The sequence below is a fragment of the Rhea pennata genome, chromosome 28, assembly GCF_028389875.1.
Source record: "Rhea pennata isolate bPtePen1 chromosome 28, bPtePen1.pri, whole genome shotgun sequence".
Lineage (NCBI taxonomy): Eukaryota > Metazoa > Chordata > Aves > Rheiformes > Rheidae > Rhea > Rhea pennata.
The window spans coordinates 1,499,299-1,522,770 of NC_084690.1; the positions used below are offsets into that span (position 1 = coordinate 1,499,299).

Consider the following 23,472-nt stretch of genomic DNA (forward strand, 5'->3'; position numbering starts at 1 on the left):
AAAACGGGGCTGATTCGGGTCTTTCCCTCGGAACGGGCCGGGCTGAGGCGAAGGGGAGGCGCGGGGAGGCGCTGCGGAGGCCGGAACAAAAGAGAGCGGACACGGTGGTTCATTTGGTGTGGATTTTTTTTTTTCCCTTTTTTTTTTTTGCGCTTTCTGAAGGCTGGTCACGAGGTAGGAGAGAGAGGTTGTTCGCTTGTTTGTCTGTTTTTTGGCCTCTAGACATCGAAAAATACTTCGGCCAGCTGCTCCTTCCGGCTACGTGGGAGCCTGACGCCTAACGACACGACCGCGGCCGCAGCTCTACACGTACATGTGAAAAAATCAACTCAACTTACCCTACCCGAGTAAAATTTACTAACAGTAAACAGCAAGATGGATTGGTTTTCTACATACAGCTTTGAGGCTTTTTACAGGTACGTAAAAACAAGAGCAGATGACTTTGTATTCAAAAACTAACAAAGTGTATATTTGATATCCACATGCAAAAAACAAATTTAAAATCTTACGCATAAATCATGTCAAAGGACTCCGCATCCTACCTTTAAATAAGGAAACATACAAAGTTTGCTAACTTTTGTGCAAAATATTAATTTGCTAAAATATTTTACATAATCCATACATGTAAATGTAGAAATTGATAAGATAAAAAACAAGCTGGTTCATAAGTATTTGTCACATTTTAGTAAGAGTTGTAACAGGATTTTTTTTTATATTTCCCAGTACACATCACAAAGTTTTTCAGCAAAGATAAAAATCCTTTAGAGCAAGTCCAACAGGGATTTCTCTAGGCACCTTCTCACATAGAACACAATGTGAATAAAGTTAGATCCATCTGAGCGTTTTGCAGATAATTTAGCACTGAAGACCACGCTTCCCCGTTTCATGATAATTTAGGTAACTGTCATAAGGCAAAGACAACTCTGAAAAAATGTTTCGATACAAAATGATGTAAACTAATAATTTATAGTTGAAAACCCGGTATAACAAAAGTGGAGAGATGGACGCTTTATACAATAGGCTGTTTTAAAACAGACTTGTGCAAAGGCTGAAGACAAAGCATCTTCAGAATTCACACGGTTTTGGCTTTTTTGTACAACTGCTTATAATACATTTTAAATCATTAGGAATGCAAACTAAAACTGCTCACTACTTTAGAGGAAAAAAAGTTTGACATTGTGCAATTTTCTGCCCCAATCCTAAGTGGCAGTAGTCCCTGCATTTGCTGTGTTTCAGATGTGGATCTTAAGAAACACACATCAAAAGGAGAAAAAGAAGGCAAAAGTTGGCAGACATCCAGCATCTAGTTTTTTGTGGTTTTTTTTTCTAAACAATGTGGATGATAGTTTCCATGATTAAAAATGCTTTTTTTCTTAAATAAATACATTGTATCTGACACTTGCACTGACTTGATCTGGTAAATCTGTTCGGTAAACACAGGCTTTACAACGCTCCTTGTAGCCTCAAGCCCACCAGTGTTTGGTTTCAGAGTCTCTTTCTCACTGCGTTTCGAAACCTGCCACGCGATATCCAGTTTGATTAGTTATCACGCTTCCGTTTTGCCCTTGAGGTGGTTGGACTCCATAGTTTGCTCCCATCCATGCGGCTGAAGACTGTGTCTGACTGTTTGTTTTTTGCAGGGGGAGAGGGGGAATATTTAATCCATTAGAAAAGCATTTCGGTTCTGAGCCAAAAGGTACATAGAGCAAAAGTAAAAGCAGACATGCCAGAGACAGTTACTTCCATCTGGGCCATGTACATGATTTCCTGATGCATAGCCCAAGCTAATCAAAAAAAGCTTAAGATCAGAAATCAAGACAGTAGACCACAACCAATTTTTAAGGGTATGATATTTTTCTAACCACCAAGACACACAACGATGTTGGTTGGAGGAAATAATCTCCACATTAGCCATGGTCAGGGAAGATTTATCAATAAGGTCTGCTGCCAGCAGGCCTCTCAGAAAGAGTCATTTCACTGTAGCTTAGAAACCAATACATTACTGCAGAGATCTATACTCACTACTTGCATTTGAATTGCATTTAATATCCATTGCTCAGGATCAAGACAACTGTTAGACCTACCAGCACCAAGTAACAACAGCTGAATGAAAGAATTTTGCACTAACTACACTAAATTGTGAATTTGAAAAGAACAAAACATGACTCCTGAAAGTTCAAAAAAAATTTAAAAAATGCAGTAACTTGACTGGAAAATGGAAACTTAAGCGCTGCTCTCTAAAGGCAGGTCTTTGAGGAGAGCAATACCCTTCTCTATGTTCCTGAACACATCTAACTGCAGACATCATTACCTGATCTCTCTGAGTAATGACAGACCAGAACTTCATGGCAGCTTTTACAATGCTGTGGACTTTGAATTTTCATCTCCCCCTTAGGAAAACTCCATCACCTGGGATTTTACTTACGGCGTGAAAGCAAATACTCACTTAAATCCTTGCTGATTCCACGCTTGCCCATACATTCCATAAGCAGGGACTTGCCAGCCGTTCGGCATGTACTGACCGATCTGTGCATTTCCATACCACTGACCCCACTGCCCGTAAGCTTGTGGATATCCGATCTGATTCTGCAAGTACAAACACCCGAGTATCAAGCATTGCCTAAGAAAGCAGGTATTTATACCAACTCAAGATACACCCAGCTTGCAAAGTCTGTCTTTGATCAAGAAGCTACAAGCTTGCTAAAGCAACGCTGAAGCGGAAATGCAGACATTTAGTTGGACACCGCTTTTAAGTTAGCGAGGGTTTAATCAGAGCGCCTGTTTGCCTCTCCAACAGTGCAAGCCGTTGTCTCAAATATCACAGCTCTTCCCCAGAGCTCCAGGAAACAAGAATGATAGAAACAGCTAGTTTCATGACAGAGAAGATAACGCCATGTTCTGGATAATACTGTGTTCTCTCCAGAATTTTACCCCACTGTTTTTTTTATATGAGATTCCACAAGTTACAAATGATCTAAAATATTCAATTGTATTTTAGAGAAATGCTCATTGCTGAAATAAGAGGTCTCCTAGAGGTCGTGTTTGCTGCATCAAGTCTCCATCTGGCATGCACACAGCCTTTTTGGCCAATTAACAGGTTTCTATCAAAGACAGTAACTTTAAACCATCATCTTTGAAGCTAGCATAGGAATAATTCTGACCTGCTGGACTGGAGTGATCATGTCTGGTGTTTCCTTGCCCCAGTAGCACTTCACTATGTGGCCTTCTATAGTTGTTCCATTGACAGAAACAATTGCATGTGCAGCACTCTCATGGGAATTAAACCTGTTGAAATACAAGTCACGCCAATAAAAACAGATTACTCAGTGAGCAACAGCTAGAAGTAACCCCAAGAGACACCTCCCACTAACAGCAGCACAGAAGTCGGGTTCTGTAAAAATACGAGTCCGACCACAGAGACTTTTTTCTGCCATCCTTGAATTGGAAGGCACTGACTGCCACGCTACTGGTTAGGTTTCCTTTCTCAGTGTCATACTAACTTGTTCCACACTCTCTCATAAGCAAGTTAGAAAATATACCAGCATGGACAGTAAGTCAGTTATAACTACTCATATTATCAGGAGACTATTCAATAAAGAGATAAAGATGCTTCTGGAAACAATGTTGAAACTGTATAGCCTACCTCAGTAACTCAATTGTGAAATAACAACAACAACAAAAAAAAAAAGCAAGGGGGAAGAGACAGGACTAAAATCTATCATGATTAAGTGTACTGCACCATTGATAATTAACTGAACACCAGCAAAACTAGCCCATATTTTAAATACTAATACCAAACATTAGATTAACATTATATCTTCTGGATACCCTTTGTCAGAAACAAAGAGACTCCCGACAGCTCGCAGCTCTGGCTCAAGGCATCAGTCATGCAGCTATAAATGAAACACTGTTCTTTTACTACCACAGGTTGCTTAAATTGAGTCAATTTTTTTTTTATTTTTATTAGTTCCAAAAGCACTTTGAGATGCAGTTCCTTCACAGATCAGGCTGCAGTTAGGAAACACAGCTGTAAAACACTCTTAAGCTGGGTATACACTAATCAACGCTTCACTGTAAATAAAGGCACAAGAACCCAGAATTCTTATTAATTTATCAATATGCTATCCTTTGTAGCAAACTACACAACAACCTACCGTACAAAGGAGTATCCTTTATCTGGGAAGACTCGAATTTCCATTATCTGCCCAAATGGAGAAAAGGTCTGGCGCATTAGTTGTTCTGAAGCAAGAAGAAGCAAGCCGCCAAAATTAGATGATCGCAGTGTTGTCTAGAGACATTCAAAGTGTCAATATTTTGAAGACAACATACCTGTCAGTCCCGAGGTAACACCTCCACAGTACACAGTGCAGTTGCTTGGACTGGACTGATTGACCACATCATCGTAAGACAATTGTTTGGTATTTGCTTAAAGAAAATGTTAAAAGCTTTTAAGTTGAGCAGAAATACATTACACAGAAATCTGAATCCCCTCCAACAGGCCTACAATAAACAATCAGGCTGCCAGAGTTTGAGACAAACATTAACTACGGTAAGCATTTTCTCCTGTGTATCTTGCATTTTGCCATCTCCCTGACCCACAGGCAGTGGTGAATTAACATCTGAAACAGGTACTGTTCCTAGACCGTCGCTGCATAAGAAGTAGAGCTGCAAGCTCCTGTTAAGCACTAGCTTTTTCCCCTCATACACGAGGCAACAGAGCACAAATTGCAAACATCACGAAAACAAATGGTTATCACATCTGCTTTACATGCTGAAGGTCCTGGGTTCAAGCCCCAGTGGAACTAGCACCTGGAAATCTTTGGGAGGTTGGACTAGATGATCTCCAGAGGTCCCTTCCAACCTTACTGATTCTGTGATTTCTGTGAAATGCACAGCAAAAAGGAAGATAGGTCCGTAACACAGGATCTCCGGTAGCAGCCGCAAATTCCCATTATAGGACAGGTTGCTCGTGACAGGGACACTACTGTTAATTTAAGGTCATGTTTTAGGCTTATCAAGTATGTCGGATATACCTGAATTAAAACCTCTCTAATGGAAATGCTTTCTTCACATATGGTCCTGCTTGCTTTCTATCACAAGCGGTAAGAATAAAACTGAGGAAACTATGTTAAAAAAAAAAAATCCTGGTTTTCTTGGGGAAAAAAAAAGAAAGCTACTAAACTGTTAGAAGAAAACTAGCTGTTGGTGGTAATAATGCATTTATTACACCTAAGGAAATTTCAAGAGTTTTGAAACTACTCAGGAGTCTTCACTTTGGGGTACCTACCTTCCCTTCCCCCAGAATCTCCAATGCTTAGAGCTAGCAAATTTCTCTTCCTCCCTATGCATGTGGCAAGAGATTTAGAAAGACATATAATCAAAAAACCTACATTCATAGGTACTCTTTGGAGCTGGAGGTTTTCTTGTAGCCCAGTTCGTTCTGATTTGCCTTCCACCAAGCCACTGACCACCCATCTGCTGAATAGCGTTCTCTGCATCCTGTCCACAAGAGAGAAAGGGGGAAAAAAAAGCCACCATCAGCAACTTTTCCTGAAGCTGATACAGTTAGGGACCAAAAATACTCATTGCACATGGCAACTATTCAAAAATCATCTTTCCAGAGGAATCCCAGACACTGCTGCAGCTTACCCATTTATTGAAGAAGGAAACAAAGCCGTATCCCTTAGATTTTCCCGTTGCCATATCCTTAACCACTCGTGCATCTCTAAAAAGCAGAAACAATAGCCAGTTTAACATCTTAAAAAGAAGACTTTATTAAAATGAAAACTTGAGTCACACGTACAGCTTATTTTCATGTTTCACCTTTACTAAAGCAAACTGTTTATTGCACCAGCAACATAGTCAAAGCATATCTCTTCTTTTCTAAACAGAACTTTACTAATGTTTTGTCAGGTAATAGCAAAATTAAACTTAATTTTTTAAACATGCAAATCAATAGCTTCTCTAACAAACATATGTACTTTACAATAGCTGGCTGCCAGCTCAGAATGCTTTTATATATTATTAAGACACTAAGCATGGTCAAAGCAGCTATTCAAAAGAATCAATAGGCCACATAGCTGACTAACATTAGCTGAATGGCTCTCTTTAACCATGCAATTTTTAAACTTGCTATTTGCCAACACATTCTACCTATTCATTAAAAATATTAAATAGAAAAAATGAAAAAAGATAGGAATTAAAAGGCATACGTCGCCTGTTAACTGAATTCTTTAATTTTCTCAGGTCAATTCGTTACCCCCTTTTTGGACTGTGGGCAGCTGTAAATTTTGAGAAATTGACATTTTCAGAAATTATTGAAGAAAATAAAACACCAAAACATTTATGTGTTAAACTACATATTACAAAGAATTTAAATTGCAATTGTAAAACAGCAATCAAACAGAACTGATTGGAAACTACAAGATATAAAAAAGCAAAAAAATTATAAAAGTAAATAAGAAAACTACAACGTTTGTCCACTGTGAACTGTAGCTTGTAGTTAGCCATGGCAACTCTGTCCATTCTTCAGAGATACTCTGCAAAATAACCAGAGCCCTATTATTTGAGATTGAGTTAAAAAGAGAACCCAGCTACAATAGCTAAACCCCACTTGCGGAAAGTCAATCAATAGTGTTTCTCAGGCAATTTGCGCACAAGATGGCCACAGATCGAGATGCTCTCGTGTACAGGCCACCCTCTCCTCCCCTCCTTTGCCCCACACATACAAGCATTTAAATAAAATAAAATGAAATAAAACCAGTCAGAAAGTCATGCAATGTAACTTACATCTATATAAAATAATACGGTTCAGAGAAACTAGCATAACATGTGCACAACATTTAGCATTCCAAGACTGGCAAGAAAAAGTCACAATGAAGAGCAGTTTTTTTTACACACTAATTTTAAAAGCCTTACAGTAACTACAACTACTATATTATAAGCCTAGTTCCTGTACGCATAAGCCCATAGCATTTGCATCATCACTCAAAGGACCAAATAAAAAAAAAAAAAAAAAGGAAAAAGAAAAAAAATAGAAAAAGAAAAGTCATTTTGTTATTCCTCTAAAGAATTGCTCCACTTTTTTCTCCTGCCTGAGTTTGAATTCGGGTAACATGTTACAAATTGCCTGAGAAGCGCCACCTTGCTAATCTTAGGAGATCAGTTTGTTCTGAACAGCCTAAGGAGGGAGGGGGGAAAAACTCATCTATACTTACCCTCAACTGACAACTTTGAAAATAAGACTTGAGAACAAGTGAAAACATGCGTACAGCAAGCATAAAAGGAAATCACAATGAAAGTGTGCTTTTACAGTGATTAAAAAAATCAGATGCAAAGAATTACCAAAATTTCTTATGTGCTAATCATGCAGTAGTTCAACCTTGATTTCAGAAAAAAACAAAAAAGAAAAACAAAAAACAAAACTCAGTTTAATACCAATGAAGGCAATATTAAAAAAAATAATAAAAAAAAAATCAGGACATATTCCATTAACACCACATTTCCAGAAATTAGTCGCTGACCAAGAACAGTTAAACTCAAGTAACTTTATTCTACCACTTAAGAAACAGTAGCTGTATTTTTTCATGTTAAATTTAAACAGGTATAAAATCAAGGTCCTTTCTGCTTTAACACCCCTCATGTGGAACAAGAGTTTGTAAGAGTCATAAGAGGGAGAATTCTTAAATCTTAAATCTATTACTTGGATGGGGCGAAGACAACCACATTGCATTTTAGGGTCAATTTTAGCCAGGGCAAACTGCTGAAGTTTTCAAACTGTTGACTCTGCAGCTGTGTGCTGAGTACCCCAAAAGCAGGAGTGTTATTCACACGCTTCCCCACCACCACCAGGGAAGAGACGTCACTTTTTGCAGAGCCTGGTAATCAGCTCCATTACTACACAGCAACAGCTTTACGTCCAAAAAGCTCTTCTAGAACAAATGGGAGAACGGGCGGTGGCCCAAGAAATACAGACTGCGGTCCAGTGTCAGGCATTATTTTATACTTCCCCAGCTAATATTCAGAAGTTACTTTTTGCTTCAGGTTCAGAAGAGGCTTGGTTTGGGGGGGAGGGGGGGGTGTTTATTCGTCTAAGAGGACTGCTCATTTAAAGTCACAGCGGAAACCAAAAACCTGACTGCTTCGGGGGAAATTCTCTTTCAAAGCTCCGTCACATTCACACCAACACGTCAGTCTACTACTAGCTCCCTTTCACACTCACTCCAGCAGCCAAGTGCCACTTAAGATCTCCTTTAGAGTCCCTCATCCCTTCCATCCAGACCACATTTGGCCATGAGGATGAACTCACTCTCCTCGTGAGTCTAACCCTCTACATTTCCAAGGTAACAATTACAAAAGACGTAGTCAAGCATTATAGTTCTCTGAAGCAAGTCACATTCAGATCACATTTTTTAAAAAACTTTATCATAAGAGGAAATCAAGCTGGCAATAAAAGAGTAATATACTGGACTCTGAGGGGAAAAAAACAAAAAACAAACTTACTTCAATTAAATGCTTCACTACACAACACTCCAAAGCACTCTACGTTCTCTTACATCACCATCAAGAAACTTCAATGTCCAGTACAGACAACACTACAAGGAAAATTAATGGTTTACATTTGGAGGATGGAATGAATGAACTGCTCCTTACTCTGCTACATCCTGAATACACCAAACTGGCAGGCAGAGACCTGCAATCACCATTCCCAATTTGTAACACGTTCACTTGTTACACCATTGCTCAACACAACCGATGGGTGCAACTCATGTACTGAAGATGCCCCAGATTTTAGGCTGAGCCCCTTAGATCAAGGGCTTATGCTTACACAGTGCCAACACTTAGAGGCCACTCTAGCTGCAGCCTTCAGATGCTGCAACAAGTCAAGTGCTAAAAGGGTTTACTTGTGGGAATGGTAATTTAACTGCAAAAAAATATATGCTACCGGTGGCCTGTACACCATGGCTAACAAAAGTCCAAAGCCTGACGAGACGTGAACATGCAAACAGACTCAATCACAAACTGTAACAAGTGGTATTTATTTATCTGATCACTGAGAGGGCAAGTAAAATACAAACCCCAAGTTTGTAAGTCAAATTTTTCCAGTGCTACTTTACCAAACAATGCAGAGTATAAAACCAAAGTAAGCTGTAGGGAACTTTTTTAGTAAAGCAGAACAAACTTCTATGAAGAAATCTGGTTGTGCATCCCTGCTTAATACCCAACCATTCAGACTCAAGTTGCTGTATGAACAGATGAATGCATATCCCTGCTCTGCAACAACTTCAATTTTTACTTACTGAAATATAAGGCTGCCTCCATTTAAGAGATAACTTTTAGTTTATTTGCCCTATGGAAATTACTTACGATATTCTTCCAAATGGCGCAAAAGCTGCTTTTATATCTTCAGTTGTAATTTCTGGGCTGAGGTCTCCAACAAAGACATGGAAATGGTCTTATAGGGAAAAAGAAAAAAAATGACTTTAAAGTTTGAAGACCACCCCTGAAAACACATACAGCAAATAATGTCACATGGCATTGATTTCCATTTATTAAAAACTACATGAAGACTACAGTTCACTATGAACTACAGAATTTACTGCTGTTCATAACAGATCCACTGCTTGGCAGCACTACAAAGTCAGTAATTTTAAGGGTAGTACTGTGACATATGGTATTTACATTTTGTATTTTATAACTGCTTTTAAGACCAGTCAGCATTTACCATACAAAGTTTTGAAATATTTACTTAATATGCCAAGACTACATGAAAATCTTGCTCTTGGTATTCTAGTGTTAAACTTACATACAGTAGAGTTCACTAGCTATACAAAATTTTACCAACTGAAATGTCTAGTAGTTTCAAGAAATGCAGAATAAAACTCACTCTAGAGCAGGATGTATTTTCAACCTAGCTACAATGTCTGGTTTAAAACCGTATTTTGTGAAGAACAAATCAAAAAAATACCTTGCATTGCAACAGTTTGCAGTTAAAGAATTTGAGTTCTCAAAAGCCAACAGTTTTGGTTGCCCAGCCATTACACCATGTGAATCCATGTGAATTCAATGTATGTGAATCCATGTGCAAGTGAACTAAGACTGAAGGCAACAGAACGGAAACAGTAATCCCTTCAATTTATATCAGATCCATTAAAAAAAAAAAAAAAAAAAAAAAAAAAAAAAAAAAAAAACACGCACTGAAGAGAAATAAAACCCTAAAGATTTTTCCACTATGGTCAAACAATATTTCACATACCATCTTATCAATATACAGACTTATTGGTACTACAGCAAGTAAGAAATTTAAAAGTCCACTTTGATGCTAATGTAGTTTAACCCCACCTCTCTAAAGGACTTCAAAGCTTGCTGAGAAAAGCAGCAATACACAGGGTTGCCGTGAAGGGGGAACAAGATACCCGGTTCTGGAGAAAGCTTAAGTACTCCCAAGGAGCCTATATGAAGTAGTGCATACACCAGCCTTAAAAGAAGCCAGTAATTATGCCCTTACAGCAGGGGGAAAAGTTTTACAATTGCACTCATAACAAATAGCTGAAGATTAGCATCAGAATTAAATAGTGGACAACAGATCATATTCTGATGCAACAGGGAAATAAAAGGGAAGTCTTTTCATAAAAAACAAACGTAAAAAAACCAAAACCCCATATACAGCTTCAGGTGGTTAGTGAATACCCTCGAGAGATTTCATTTTATGTTTAAGAAGATACAATTACCTTGTGAACGCAGTGTGTTGACAACGGTACTACCTGATGACAAAGATTAGATTTGTTCTTAAGTTTATTAACACAAACACATTAAATAATATCTTAGGATTACGATCAAAACATTACTGCATATAATTGCACGATGCTTACTGTTTAGGTTTAAAAACTACTTGTACAAATAAAAACAGTTACTCAAAGCATAAGCGACACTTACTGCTGGTATCTTTCTTCTGGCTGCTGGGAGTTGTTGCCCAGTTCACTTTGACCTCCTGCAAATATTAGTTGCTAACGTTAGATCAAGTAAAGTGGAACTAAGCTCAGGCACTATCACAGCATTTAATTCTGACACTACAGGGGAATCAGCTGTGCAAGCTTTGGCTGAAAGCTGAAGATAAGCTTCTCAGCAGAGGGTTCTCTCTTTCACACTGCATTCTACTTGTTAAAAGCAAAGATTGTAAACATACCTTGTTTGGATATTTTTTTTGTCTGTCTGTTTTGTTTTGTTTACGGGTATGGGGAAGGAAGGAATGTTATCCTGATACGGTCAGGATAGCTAAAAGTATTCCCTATTCTCACTGCCTCTGCTCCCTCCCCAGTTCTTCATCCCAACCTTCCTCTGCACGCTTCCTACAACAGTAAAAACTGCTTTTCCTGTTAGTTCTGTCACACTGAGAGCTCCATTTGAACAAAGTGCCTAACACTTCCAATGCTTCTTTTTCTTCTCGAGTGATATTTCATCCTCACAGTCTGGTATAACCTGTGTTTTTCCACTGCAACTCACCCTGTAGACATGACAGCTTACCTTACCCATTATCTTCCGGCCATTCATAGCAGCGAGTGCTGCAGCAGCATGACGATGCTCATAGAATTCCACAAAACAATATGGATCATTTCCAGCTGTCTGATAAAAATAAGAAAAGAATCATGGTGAAAATTTTTTCAAATTTTAGCCTCATTATTAGACTTAGTGCCTTATTCATTACATCTAAATGTCTGAAAATGGATATATATATATTTATACATATTTATACATACATATATATATATATATATACACACACACACACACTTTTTTTTTTTTTTTTTACTTCAAACTTAGAGAACTGTCAATATACCAACAATGTTCCAGGAGGTTCAAGCTTTGCTTCAAAAAGATAAACATGTGGTGAAAAAGAACTTCTCAAATGTAATTTAGAATATTCAAATATATTAATGAGTTCAATCCCCTTTGGAATAGCCAAACATCTTTAAATAATATCAGATGAGGAAGAAATTATGTCCTAAGTACATCACTATGATCTCCAGTCTTTTTTTAAACACACACACACATATATAAATAGCTGTATAATATATAATACTCATCCCACAATATTATAATACATACGTATATATGCACATACACACACACACATATATCTATAAAAATGCGTTGTAATACATCATGTAGTAGAATTCTGAAATATGCTACTATGACCTGAAGTTGTTAGCTATCAGGATTTGGGAAATAAAGGTAAAGGCTCTTACATCCATTATCATTTTGCAGTTTTTGCATGGTCCAATCTGGCTGAACAGCTGGAGGATTAGAGCTTCAGTCACATCTCTTGAAAGGTTCCCCACATATCTGCAGGATTAAATAACAGGTTAGAAGTGCAGCTGTCCCTCCATTTTATTCATTCATTACGGAGATGAGAACTAGGAACTTACATTGCCTTGCAAGAGAATTATTGATGGTCCAAGCCAACAACTACGGTTAAGTCAGCACAGCCTACAGGTTCAGAACTTCTTTCCCCCGCCCTCAAAAAGTCTTTAAGGAAAACCAGGTCTTTCAAAAAAAAAAAAAAAAAAAAAACCCCACCCTTCAATTTAGGGCAATATTCCAGTAAAATCATACCAGAGCACTGACTAGAGTTTAATCAAACAAAAAAAATTAAAATAGCAAACAACACTCTCCCTGTATAACACTTGTCACAAGGGTTGAATTTACAGCTCAGGAGACTAAAGGCATCTCCTGCTTCAAAAACAATCAACCACAAGTCTTGCAAACAAATTCCATGTAGACAGACAGACTCTGACCACGCAGATGTCTCCAGGATCTGTGGACTAGGAAGCAGCAGGCCTCTAGGCAGCCAAAGAGGCCTCCCACGAAGATCTCTTCCCAGGATACAGGCCTTGGGGAGGGCGGTTTGGTACAGCACCTTACTGACACCCTCAGACCTTCCTATTGTTCCAGGCAGAAACTAACTTTCAAGAATACGTGCAGTCTCCCACCAAGATCTCCTTATCCACACATGGCACAAACACGTAGCAAAACTTAGCTCTGTGAGACGGAGACTGAGAGTGTAAATACAAGGCGCAGGAGAAAGAGACGAGAAAAGTAAAGACAGAAGTCCAACTTCAGCTAGTTTCTTAAGATCACACAATCTAGAAAAAGACCAGTATCCAGCGTGTGATGGTTAGGAATCCTCATGCAGTTCATCCATCCTCTCTTAACCCCTAGCACAGCAGCTCCCAAACAACACAGCTCCAAACAAAACTGGCCAACAAGTGCCAAGATCCCAGGGGAGAGGGGCGCAAAGCAGACTGTTTTAGGAAACACTGCTTGAAACACCGGGAATCAGAGCCCTTCGCAGAGCCGAGGACAATGACCGCCAGCTCTCCCAGCACCAAAGCTTGGGAACCGCAACGCACACCGCAGCAGTAACCCAGGCAGACCAACCGCTGGGAGCTCGGCGAGCTAAAGCCACCCCCGCGCTCCAGCCTGCCCTTTAATAGCTGCGCAAAAGCTGTCCAAAGGTGCTCCTGACATCCAGCCCTGGCAGCTCAGCCTGCAAAACCCAGCACGTGACGGGGCTCTATGCCGAGTCTTAGGACAACAGGGCAGAAGCTTTTAACCAGCGGTGGGAAGTAACAGCCCTTTTCCTCAGTAGCACTAAAGGTCTAAAATCTCACCCCAGCTTACAGCTGAACAGAAAGCCAGATAAGGATAGCTGAGCCTACTAATTTGATTTCTGCATACAGAAATATCTGTTAGGATAACCGTACCCAGTCATTCAGTGACCACAGTTTCCCTAGCTGCCCTGATAGCTCAATCTGGTGTTTCGCAAGCGTGTTACACAACATCAAGAAGTCAGTCCCCCTTAGTAAAGGGCTATGGCTGGCAACCCTATTTGCCTGAAACAAATGCGATCAGGTGAGGGCATCCCCCCGTCTCCCTTCTCTTGAAAGGCTCAGCCTAACCCAACACCAACTCTCCACTCCGGTCAAATCACCCTCCTGCTCTAATGTGGGTCTTGCACGATACTTTCACAGTCTCGGCAGTGGAGAAGAACACCAGCCAACACAGAAAACTTTTTAAAAATCCCAAGTTACAGGATTTTTAAAAGCACCCAGAGAAAACAGTTTGCAGGAACTTCAATGCAGAAGGCGTAGCAGCTCCCTTCTGCTGAGGGAGGTCGTGTGGCAAACCACGGCATCTGCAACGGGAACCGGAGCCAAATCGTACTGCTGAAACCACAGCAATCACAGCAGCTGCCCTCCTGGATTTGATGCAACAGTTGCAGAGATGTTGTAAGAAAACAAAAAGGCAGCAAGGGAAGCATAAAGCAGCAATTTCTCACGTTCAGGTGAAGGTCAGAACACCCTTACTGAAGAGATGGAGGCACTCTGCTACTCTATTTAGTGGAGGAGAGAATGGGAGAACAGGCTGCTCACCTCTGCTTTTCTGCCAAAAAAAATGACACAGTTGGCTAGGTCTAAAAAATTTTAACAATTCCCTTAGGTATGAGCCAGAAATATGCTCAATTTTAAGTTGCTACATGCTCTAAGTTTCACCACAATGAGACCTTAGCAGGCTCATTATCACTCAATAAAGCAAGTATTTCCTGGACTTCTACTGACCTTTCTTAAACATAGGAGGTTTTAGTGCACTTCCATTAAGAAAATTAACTTTGTGCTTGATAACACTGTGACATCCTAACCCCACATCAAGCTCAACCAACAATGATAAGCTGTTAGACTCTCATCCCACCTCCTTTTTTTTCATATTATTATGACTGGGATAACAAATAAGCCAGGATGTTAAGTGATGACACCCTAATATAACCTTGTAGCTCTAGATTTACTAAACATTTATTTTAACTGCAAGTCTCCTAGAAACAGTGTCTACCTCTGCACTAACACTGGATTTTCACTTTGCTAATTAGATAGTTATCTTAGTAAGTATGGCCCGTCTGAATGTTAGATTTAGATGTGAAAACTCATAGGAGTTAGGTAAGCAGACTCCGACAGCCCTACGAATCTTTCAATAACGAGGACTCTCAAAATGTATCCCCAAAGGAACAGTTGCAGCAACATATATATATATATACACACACACAAATACAGACACACACATACATACACACAGTTGCATACTATATGTTGTTCTGTATTTGTTTCTGCCCAAAGATAAAGCCTTCCATTCAGAGACTTCCTGAATTTCTTTAAAAATGATAAAGACATCCCTTAATGGGCATGCAAGCAGCCGTAACACACAGAACAACAGTGTTAATGTAATTTAAGGTCAAAAGCATTTTTTTAATCATTTCACATTGTAATTTTATTACCTGTAACTGTGTAGCACTTGGTACCTGCTAGCAGTTTTTCAAGCCACTGACAAACTACAACGTAATCCCGAAGCACTATGAAGCACTTCATGGGTTGCCAAGCTTTATGGGAAGAACAAGGAGCTGCAGCTCCCAGAGTAAGAAGTCCCATCTTATTTTATTTGCTGTATTCAGCAGCAAGTTCAGGCTACGCTCTGTGGGCTACATTTGGGCTGCATTTCCAGAGTCTTCTGCCAGAATTTCTTTGCAGCTCTGCTTCCATGCAACAGAGACATGGGCCGATAAAACGTACTTGGACTTTGTCCTGCGGCAGTTTAACAAGAAACGAGCGGGTGCCTAGGCGCTACAGATGCAATCTCACATATGACCCTTCCAGGCAGGGGCAGCTGATATGCCACCAGGGAAGAAAAGCTCTATTCCACAAGAGAACTGCACCATTTCCTGCATCTTTCCCATCCCTCTTGCGGTCTCCTGCTAACTGGATTCTCACTAATGATCAGTCACTGTTTATTTGCAGATGAAGCACTGTACTATACAAGGCAAACTACACATGGTAACTAAATTCCTTCAGTGCACACTTATCAGTATAGGTCTTCTTGAAAACTATTACCAAACTATTGGGTGTTGGCACATGATGATCTTCCCATACTTAAGCAGCTAATCAAATGTACATGTATTACACAAGCATATCTAGATACAAGTAACATACAGAGAGGAGATCTTTTGGAAAGTTCAAAAACACCAGCTGTTTTGTAACTGTTCTTCAAATGCCTATTTACTGCAATTGAGCAATGGCTTTCAAAAAAAGATAGCTGGCCATGTGAAAATGAGCTGCAGCAACTGACTGACTTAAGTGACATAGCTCATAAGGTGATTCAAGATGCTAAGACTTTAACACTCCCCTTCAAATAGGTTATGTGGAAATTAAAAAAAATATATATTTCTAGCAACGTCTGGTATCAATTCCAGAAAAAAATATTTAAATATGCTAAGGGAACTAAAGAAAAGAAAAAACATACATGTTGGCAGACACCCAAACACTTTAGGGGCCTTCATGATACAGCAAGACAATGCAACCGAATAATGTATCCCCCACACAGACGAAATTTCTGCAGCACTACCTACAGAAATCCTAGCGCTTTCAAGTATTTAACACACATTTCATACTCAGGGTGGAAACATTAAATTTAGCTGCATTTTGTTCTTCCAAGCTGCTCATTACAAACCCAATCTGTGAAGTTCAGCTAATGACAACTCTCCATATGGCATAAAATTTTCATTCAAAGTGCTTCAGAAAAACACAGTTCTGGGTACATTGTTCAACAGTTAGTTCTGCAGCTCAGAAACTCAGGCTGGGTTTTTGCAACAAGCCACACGCGCTCCAGGCCAGATCACTCATTCTCTGAAGCATAAGCTGTGCACTGCTGAGATCACTAGACTCCAGACAACAATTTCCCTAAGGCAGGAAAAAAAAAAGTCACTTCTTTAAACAAACACACAAATATGGTGTCAAGAACAGGGAGGTCTGAGCCACGTTTGCAGACTCTAAGAACAGTTAAAAGGGATGAGCTGTAGAAAGATAACGGGCTCGCACGCATCAAGAGACGTGGTGGTTACCACCGAGCAGAGCCTGAACCGGGGCTGCCGGCCCGGGCCCCGCGCAGACCACCCCCCGAGGGCAGGGCGGCCGCTCCCCCCGTTCATCCCTCCCCTCAGCTACGCGCGGCCTGGCGCCGAAACAAAGGTAACGGCGGCAGCTTCGCGCAGAGGCGGCTCGGGCAGGCCGATCCGTCTGCGGCTTCGCTCGTCTCCAGGCCTGAAGGAGGGAACGCACCTCGCCGAGCGCCGGCCGAGCGGAGCAGGAGACGGGACCGCGCCCGAGATCCGCGCCGGCCGCAGCCCGCGGGGAAGGCCCGGCGGCCGCGGAGGGCGCCGAGCGGCGCCGGCCTGTCAGGGAAGTTGCTCCGAGTTCCAGCGACTCCGTCCGCGCCGCCAGCGGCGGCCCCGGCGCCGCACGCAGCTCCCCGGGGAAGGGCAGGCTCCAGGCGGCGCAGCTGCGGCACCAGCGCCCGCTTCACACACACGCGCGCACTGCCCGCCCCGCTCCCGGCCCCGGGCCCGGCCCCGCTCCGCCTGGAGCCCGGCGGCGGCGGGAGGCGCCTGAGGGGAGCCCGGGGGCCGCGCCTCGCCGCGGGGCCGCGAACAAAAGGCGCTCTCGCCCCCGCCGCACTCACAGGGTCTTGGGCATTTCATCCTCCATGGCGACGGTGATGGCGGCGCCGCCGCGGCCCCCGCCCGCCCCGTCAGCGCCTGGGCAGCCCGCGCGCCGCCCGCCCCGCCGCGCCCCAGCGCCGGACAATGCCCCCGCCGGTCCTCGCAAGATGGCGGGTGGCGGGCGAAGGGGCCCGGCCGGCCGAGAAGGGGCGGCCAGGCGCATGCGCGCAGGGGAGGAGCCAATCGCATTCGTCGCCTCCGGCGCCGGCAGGCGGCGCAGGCGCGGCAGCCTCCCCGCGGCCTCCGCGCACGCATGCGCGCTATGCTCCCCCCCGACACACACATAGGCCTGAGGGGTTGTCTCCAGGCCCGCTGTGCGCCGATGCGCCTGTGGCGTCCGGTGCCGTTTGCCAAGTGTCACTTTCAACGTGTCCCACTCCGCCCGCGTGGGAAATCAACCCACGGACTGAGAGAAAAGAAACCGCATGGGTATAAAACGCCAGCACGCAGTTCCAGGTCAACAAAAAGAGGGATTCAAAGAACCGCTACAACGGCCTGCGCCGCCCGGGAATCGAACCCGGGTCGCAAGAATGGGAATCTTGCATGATACCACTACACCAGCGGCGCGGCTGCCGCCCGTCCCCGCCGCGGCGCTGATGAGCGGCGCCCGCCGCGGCCCCGCCCCGCCCCGCCCCCCGCCCCATAAAGGCGCTGCGCCGCCGCCGCCGCCGCCGCCGCGTCCCGGTGCGGCGGAGCCCGGCGGAGCGCAGCATGCGGGCTGGCCGGCTGCTTCTCCTCCTGCTGGCCGCGCTGTGCCCGCGGGCCGCGGCCCAGGAGCAGCGGGCCGCCCCCGGCAGGATCGGTAGGTGGGGTGCGGGGCGCGTGGGAGCGGGGCCGCCGCGCGTGGGAGCGGGCCGCGCGGCGGGGGCTCAGCGCCTGCCGCCCCGCTCCGCCCGCAGCCGTGGTCGGCGGCGGCATCGGCGGCGCCGCGGCGGCCTATTTCCTGCGGCGGCAGTTCGGGCGCGCCGTGCGCATCGACCTCTTCGAGCGAGCGGCCGTGGGCGGCCGCCTGGCCACGGTGCGCGTGGAGGGCCGCGACTACGAGGCGGGCGGCTCCGTCATCCACCCGCTCAACCTGCACATGAAGCACTTCGTCAAGGAGCTCGGTGAGTGGCGGCTTCGCTCGCCTGCCCGTTTCCTCCCCCCCCCCCCCCCCCCCCCCCGAAATGGCGCTGCCGCGGTGGCGTGGGAGCACGGGCCCCTGCGTGGCGACCCGCCGGCGGCAGCCCGTCCCCCTGAGCCCGGGGGCAGAGAGCTGCCGCCGCTGCTGTGGACCCCGGTGTTACCGGCTGAGGTCGAGGTGATCCTGCTTGGACGGTTCAGAAGTCGCTTCCAACGGCGGCTGCTTGGCTCGGGCTCAAAACCCAATTCCCCTTCGTATCCTGGGAGCAAAGTCTCACCTGCTCGCTCCGAGCTGCTGCCCTGGCTCGGGGTAGCTTTTGAGACAGCCTAGCTTAAAACTGAAGTGCAGCAGGTGAGCTCGAAGCGAGCTACGCCTCTTCCTCGGCGTTACCCTCCTTCCTCCCGCTGCCTCCAGGCCTCCCCGTCGCTGCAGGCCACGGCGGCCTCGCAGCCATTTATAACGGGGAAGAGTTCGTGTTCGAGGAGAGTAGCTGGTACATAATCAACGTTCTCAAACTTCTCTGGCGGTACGGACTCAATCCTCTGCGCATGTACATGTGGGTTGAGGACATCCTGGACAAGTTCATGCGGTAAGAGAGCCGACTTTGTGGCTGGAGGCCAATGAGGTCGCTATGAAGGGTTTGGTATGGGATGTTCAATCAGCCTGGCATGTGGGTCCCTAAAGAGAACTCAGTTCATAACTGGGCACAAAATCTTTCGCTAGGAAAAAGCTAGAGGAATGAAGTTGAGGCCTTTGTAGGCCTCTTATCCCTTAGGCAAGGACTTGGCTGAAAGGATGAACCTTGCTACCCTTGGGAAAGACGATGAGGCCCTGAGGAGTCATATTCCTGGGAGGCTTGCGAGGGTTTTAAGCTTCCCAAGGTGACAAAGATAAGCAACCAGCACTTGGCACTTGAAGCTTCTTATCGTGATGAGAGAGGCTTGGCCGGTGCATGCATTCTGCAGCTGGTGTGAATGTGTTTTCTTGTTTCTGGTCCAAGAATCTATCGCTACCAGACGTACGACTACACCTTCAGCAGTAACGAGCGTTTACTTCGTGCCCTTGGAGGGAACGACTTCGCCCAACTGCTGAATCAAACCATTGATGAATCTATGCAGAAAGCTGGCTTCTCTCATAAGTTCATAAATGAGGTGGTTTCTCCAGCTGTGAGAGTCAATTATGGGCAAGGTATCAACATAAATGGTTTTGTAGGTGAGTGTTAATAGCCTTCCCCCTTGTAAGAGGGGTAGGCAAGGTGAAATGGGTATGCATCTGTCCTGGGGACCTTGTGCTCTACAGGAGACACCTGTGTGTGTTAGGATTCTTGCTCCTAGAGCAAGTCCTTGCTTCTGCAGTTCAGCCGTGCCCTCCCTTGTTGGGCTGCTATGTTACTCTGACAAATAGTCAACTGCTTGCTGCTGTGACCTAGTGAGCCCTGTCCTTAAGCAAGCTGCATGTCCCACCGGGGTATTGCTCCCTAATTTCCCGTTCCTGTTTAAGGTGCTCCCTCTACAGAATGATGCTGCACAAGCAGGTCTAATGGCTTTGGTTTCTTTGTAGGTGCTGTTTCTCTGGCAGGGACAGAATCTGGCCTTTGGGCAGTCAAGGGAGGAAATAAACTTGTCTGCAGTGGCCTTATTTATGCTGCCAAGGCACAGCTTATCACTGGCACAGTTCTGTCTATAGAGCCAAAAACAAGACCAAACCCTGCAGGTGAGTTGCCTTTGCTTTCTGTTTGGGGTTGGGGAGAAGGGTTAGCTCTTGCAGCTGGAGACTGGCTTATGCTGGTGTAACTGCTTGGCTTCGTCTCCCAGATGACCAAAGCAACAGTCTGGGTTTTCTTTGCTCGCTCAAAATGAAAAATGGGCTGTGTTCAATGCCTTAGATCACAACACTTAGCTAAACTTGTATTACCTGAAAAAGCTTCAGCTCACAAGAAGATAAGTGGCCTAAAGGGAATGCAGTTGAAAAGCCCTATGTTAGAAGGATCACCAGGAATTCCTCTAGCAACAGAACAAGGTAACTGAGCGCTCTCCCCTCCTGCTTTTCTTCCCAGGGGGCACAGTTAAGCTCTACTATGTCACTTACAACTCTACGCTGGGATCATCGTCGGATACATACGACATCATTGTCATTGCAGCGCCACTGAACCCCAAGATGTCCAACATCACTTTCAGGAACTTTAACCCTCCTATTGCAGAGTTCTCAAATACTTACCATCAGACTGTAGTGACATTTGTGCATGGGCGCTTAAATACTTCCTTCTTTGGCTACCAGGACCCATCTGCCTTTCACTTTGGTGCCATCCTCACTACAGAGAATCCCAAACTGTTCATCAGTAGCATGGGGATTGTGTCTCCTGCTGAAGACATAACCAGTGAAGAAAAGCCACCCTTGCGATCAGCTGTCTGGAAGGTGTTTTCAAGTGAACCACTCACCAAAGAGCAGCTAAATTTACTTTTCTCTTCCTATGACTCAGTGAAAATGAAGAAGTGGTTGGCGTACCCCCATTACAGCCCCCCTAAAAAATGCCCACCTGTGATCCTCCATGACAGAATATACTATCTCAATGGCATTGAGTGGGCTGCAAGTGCCATGGAGATGAGTGCTATAGCAGCCAAAAATGCAGCACTACTTGCTTACCACCAGTGGTATGGGAACACAGACAAGATTGACCAGGAAGACTTGCATGAGAAACTGAAAACGGAGCTTTGAGCTCCTTGGAGTCAAGTGCCACTGGCTCGCTAGAGCATCCAGGCTGCTCTGCTGTGTACCACAACAACATCCAGAAATACAGATGTACTGTAGCAGTCTAGTCACAACTAAAACTGAAGAATGAGGAATTCATCCAAGGATGAAGAAACACCCAACCAACTTAAGATAGACAGGCACCAGTTGACTAGATCAGTAGTGAAAAGGAGGAGAAGCTTTCTCAAAAGAGCTGGCCCAGCTTCATGGAAATTCTTCCATCTATCCCTACGTAAGATGGAGGGGGAAAAAAACAAAATTAAGCATCACTACTGACCCAAGTGCCCTTCACAATATGACTGCAAAACTCAGGACCTGTGTTGCTGTGATGAACTGTGTGCTGCTCTTCTAGACCCACGCATGCAGAGTTTCCTTCTCTAGGCCTGTTTCAGTCCGGGGAAAGCATTGTCTTTACACTAAACTTCTATGCCTCAACTGTTCTAAGAGTGTATCAATAACTTTCTTGGGATGGAATCAATGTAGTGCAAATTATCAGTGTGTTCTTAGCCTGCTTCCGGAACAAGTAATGTAACTTAGGGGTAGTGGCTGGCTTGTTTCTGTTCAAGGAAGTGTGCAGGTTGCCTAAACAGGTGGTAAGTAAGCAAAAGCACAGGATGTTTTTCACATTTCTCAAGTCTTTGAAATGTGTCTTGTTAGATAATCTGAAAATACAAGAGGGCAAAGCTAGATTTTAGATCAACTTGAATACTGTACATCCATTGACTGTATCCAGTACTGCTGTAGTTTCTCAGCTTTATCTGAAGACACAACAAACACTAGTTTTCTAGAAATAAAACTAATGCACTCTTCTGGAAGTAACCGAAAGCTGTTACCTTGAGATATTGTGAGTCTTCATTACTCCCCTTGTCCCCTGTACCCCAAGTGCGGGTACTGTTAATGCTTCTATGCCAAGCACAGCAGACTAGCTGCTCTACAGTACTCTCTTGCTTTCTTCTCCTCCTTCACTCTAAAGAGAATTGCCCCCCTCAGCTGGCTGCAGGGGTTAGGTTGTGCCTGCTCAGAGCTGCCACCTTCCCTCCCTGGCTGACTGCCTAGCTGGGGGGGACACTCTGAACAAGCCTCTAGTAGGATTGCTGAGTGCTTATGCTGGGAAAGATGAGCACTTCAAAGCTAAACTGCAGAACAAAAAGATGGGCTGAATCTCTCCTGTGGGTTGCTGTAAGCTGGCTTACAACCTTACATTGTTGTATAACCAGAGTTCTAGCAATTTACTGGACCAATGTGAGTGGTAGCCAAACTCCCACTTACTTTGCCACTTGTGTAAGGGGCTTACCTCCTTTCGGATTGCTCACATGCTTCGTGCTTCTGGGGCACTTGCAGTGAGTGAACTCTGAAAAGCAACTAAGTATTTTTATTCATTACTGTCTCTCATACTCTGTACCTACAGTGCTCTACAAGACTAAAATACTCAGGCATGTCCAGTCAAAGCTTCTGAAAAAGTGTATATGCTCTGCCTGAAGCATTCCTTCTACCCTTTTCTTAGTAATGCTTGGTTTTGGCTGGGGTCCTTATTCGCTCTTGGCAAAGTGCTTAGCACTTTTTTTTCTTAACTGTAGTAACAAAAGAGAACATCCCTGTCAATAACAAGTGAAAGTTCTTTTTCACAAAAACAAATCCACAAGGCTGATTTCCATCTGGCTCTTCAAGAAAATCTCCTTCAGCTCCTGAGTGTCCCCTGCAGGCTTTCCTTTGTGCCACAACAAATAGTAAAGTTGTCCAAGAACTTCAGTTCAAACAGGTAAGCATCGTGTCCTTTAAGACAGTGATGGAATGGAGCACAAAGTAGATCATTTGGGCTGCCTTGCTCAGTACAGTGCTGTTCTGTGGATCTCCTTTCCCACAGTAAGCATTAGGCAAGGGCAAGAAAATCTTGAGGATGCCTCTTGGCTTCTGAGAGTTATATGCTTCCTTTCATGTGGGGGGGGGGGGAGAGAAGAAACCAGTGCCTGAGACTCTGTCATTCCAGCAATTTGCTGTACAG

The 23,472-nt window shown here is 44.1% G+C and overlaps 2 protein-coding genes, 1 long non-coding RNA gene and 1 other non-coding gene across 11 annotated transcripts; 1 reads left to right on the forward strand and 3 right to left on the reverse strand.

Moving 5' to 3' along the window:
• Window positions 1-334: 334 nt before the first annotated feature.
• Window positions 335-17,693, reverse strand: TIA1 (TIA1 cytotoxic granule associated RNA binding protein). Of its 8 annotated transcripts, none has more exons than XM_062596636.1 (13): window positions 17,560-17,693; window positions 12,246-12,342; window positions 11,524-11,622; window positions 10,936-10,990; window positions 10,731-10,763; window positions 9,367-9,454; window positions 5,650-5,725; window positions 5,391-5,499; window positions 4,330-4,425; window positions 4,155-4,239; window positions 3,162-3,285; window positions 2,447-2,586; window positions 335-1,623 (listed from the first exon to the last, which is right to left on the reverse strand). In XM_062596636.1, the coding sequence occupies exons 1-13, from the start codon at window positions 17,583-17,585 to the stop codon at window positions 1,500-1,502; spliced, it is 1,152 nt and encodes a 383-aa protein (XP_062452620.1). In that variant the 5' UTR covers window positions 17,586-17,693; the 3' UTR covers window positions 335-1,499. The 8 variants fall into 8 exon arrangements, with proteins under 8 accessions (XP_062452620.1, XP_062452615.1, XP_062452614.1 ...); XM_062596631.1 differs by lacking the exon at window positions 17,560-17,693 and adding an exon at window positions 12,426-12,514; XM_062596630.1 differs by lacking the exon at window positions 10,731-10,763 and having other exon boundaries at window positions 17,560-17,656.
• Window positions 14,237-17,553, reverse strand: LOC134151800 (uncharacterized). The gene is made up of 3 exons (XR_009960901.1): window positions 17,160-17,553; window positions 15,326-16,781; window positions 14,237-14,442 (listed from the first exon to the last, which is right to left on the reverse strand). It is a non-coding gene; the product is annotated as an uncharacterized LOC134151800 (long non-coding RNA).
• A 402-nt stretch (window positions 17,694-18,095) lies between the features above and the next one.
• On the reverse strand, window positions 18,096-18,166 carry TRNAG-CCC (transfer RNA glycine (anticodon CCC)). The gene has a single exon. It is a non-coding gene; the product is annotated as a tRNA-Gly (tRNA).
• Window positions 18,167-18,288: 122 nt separating this feature from the next.
• Window positions 18,289-22,295, forward strand: PCYOX1 (prenylcysteine oxidase 1). The gene is made up of 6 exons (XM_062596766.1): window positions 18,289-18,401; window positions 18,499-18,705; window positions 19,137-19,311; window positions 19,723-19,934; window positions 20,283-20,435; window positions 20,779-22,295. The coding sequence occupies exons 1-6, from the start codon at window positions 18,311-18,313 to the stop codon at window positions 21,435-21,437; spliced, it is 1,497 nt and encodes a 498-aa protein (XP_062452750.1). The 5' UTR covers window positions 18,289-18,310; the 3' UTR covers window positions 21,438-22,295.
• Window positions 22,296-23,472: the final 1,177 nt, after the last annotated feature.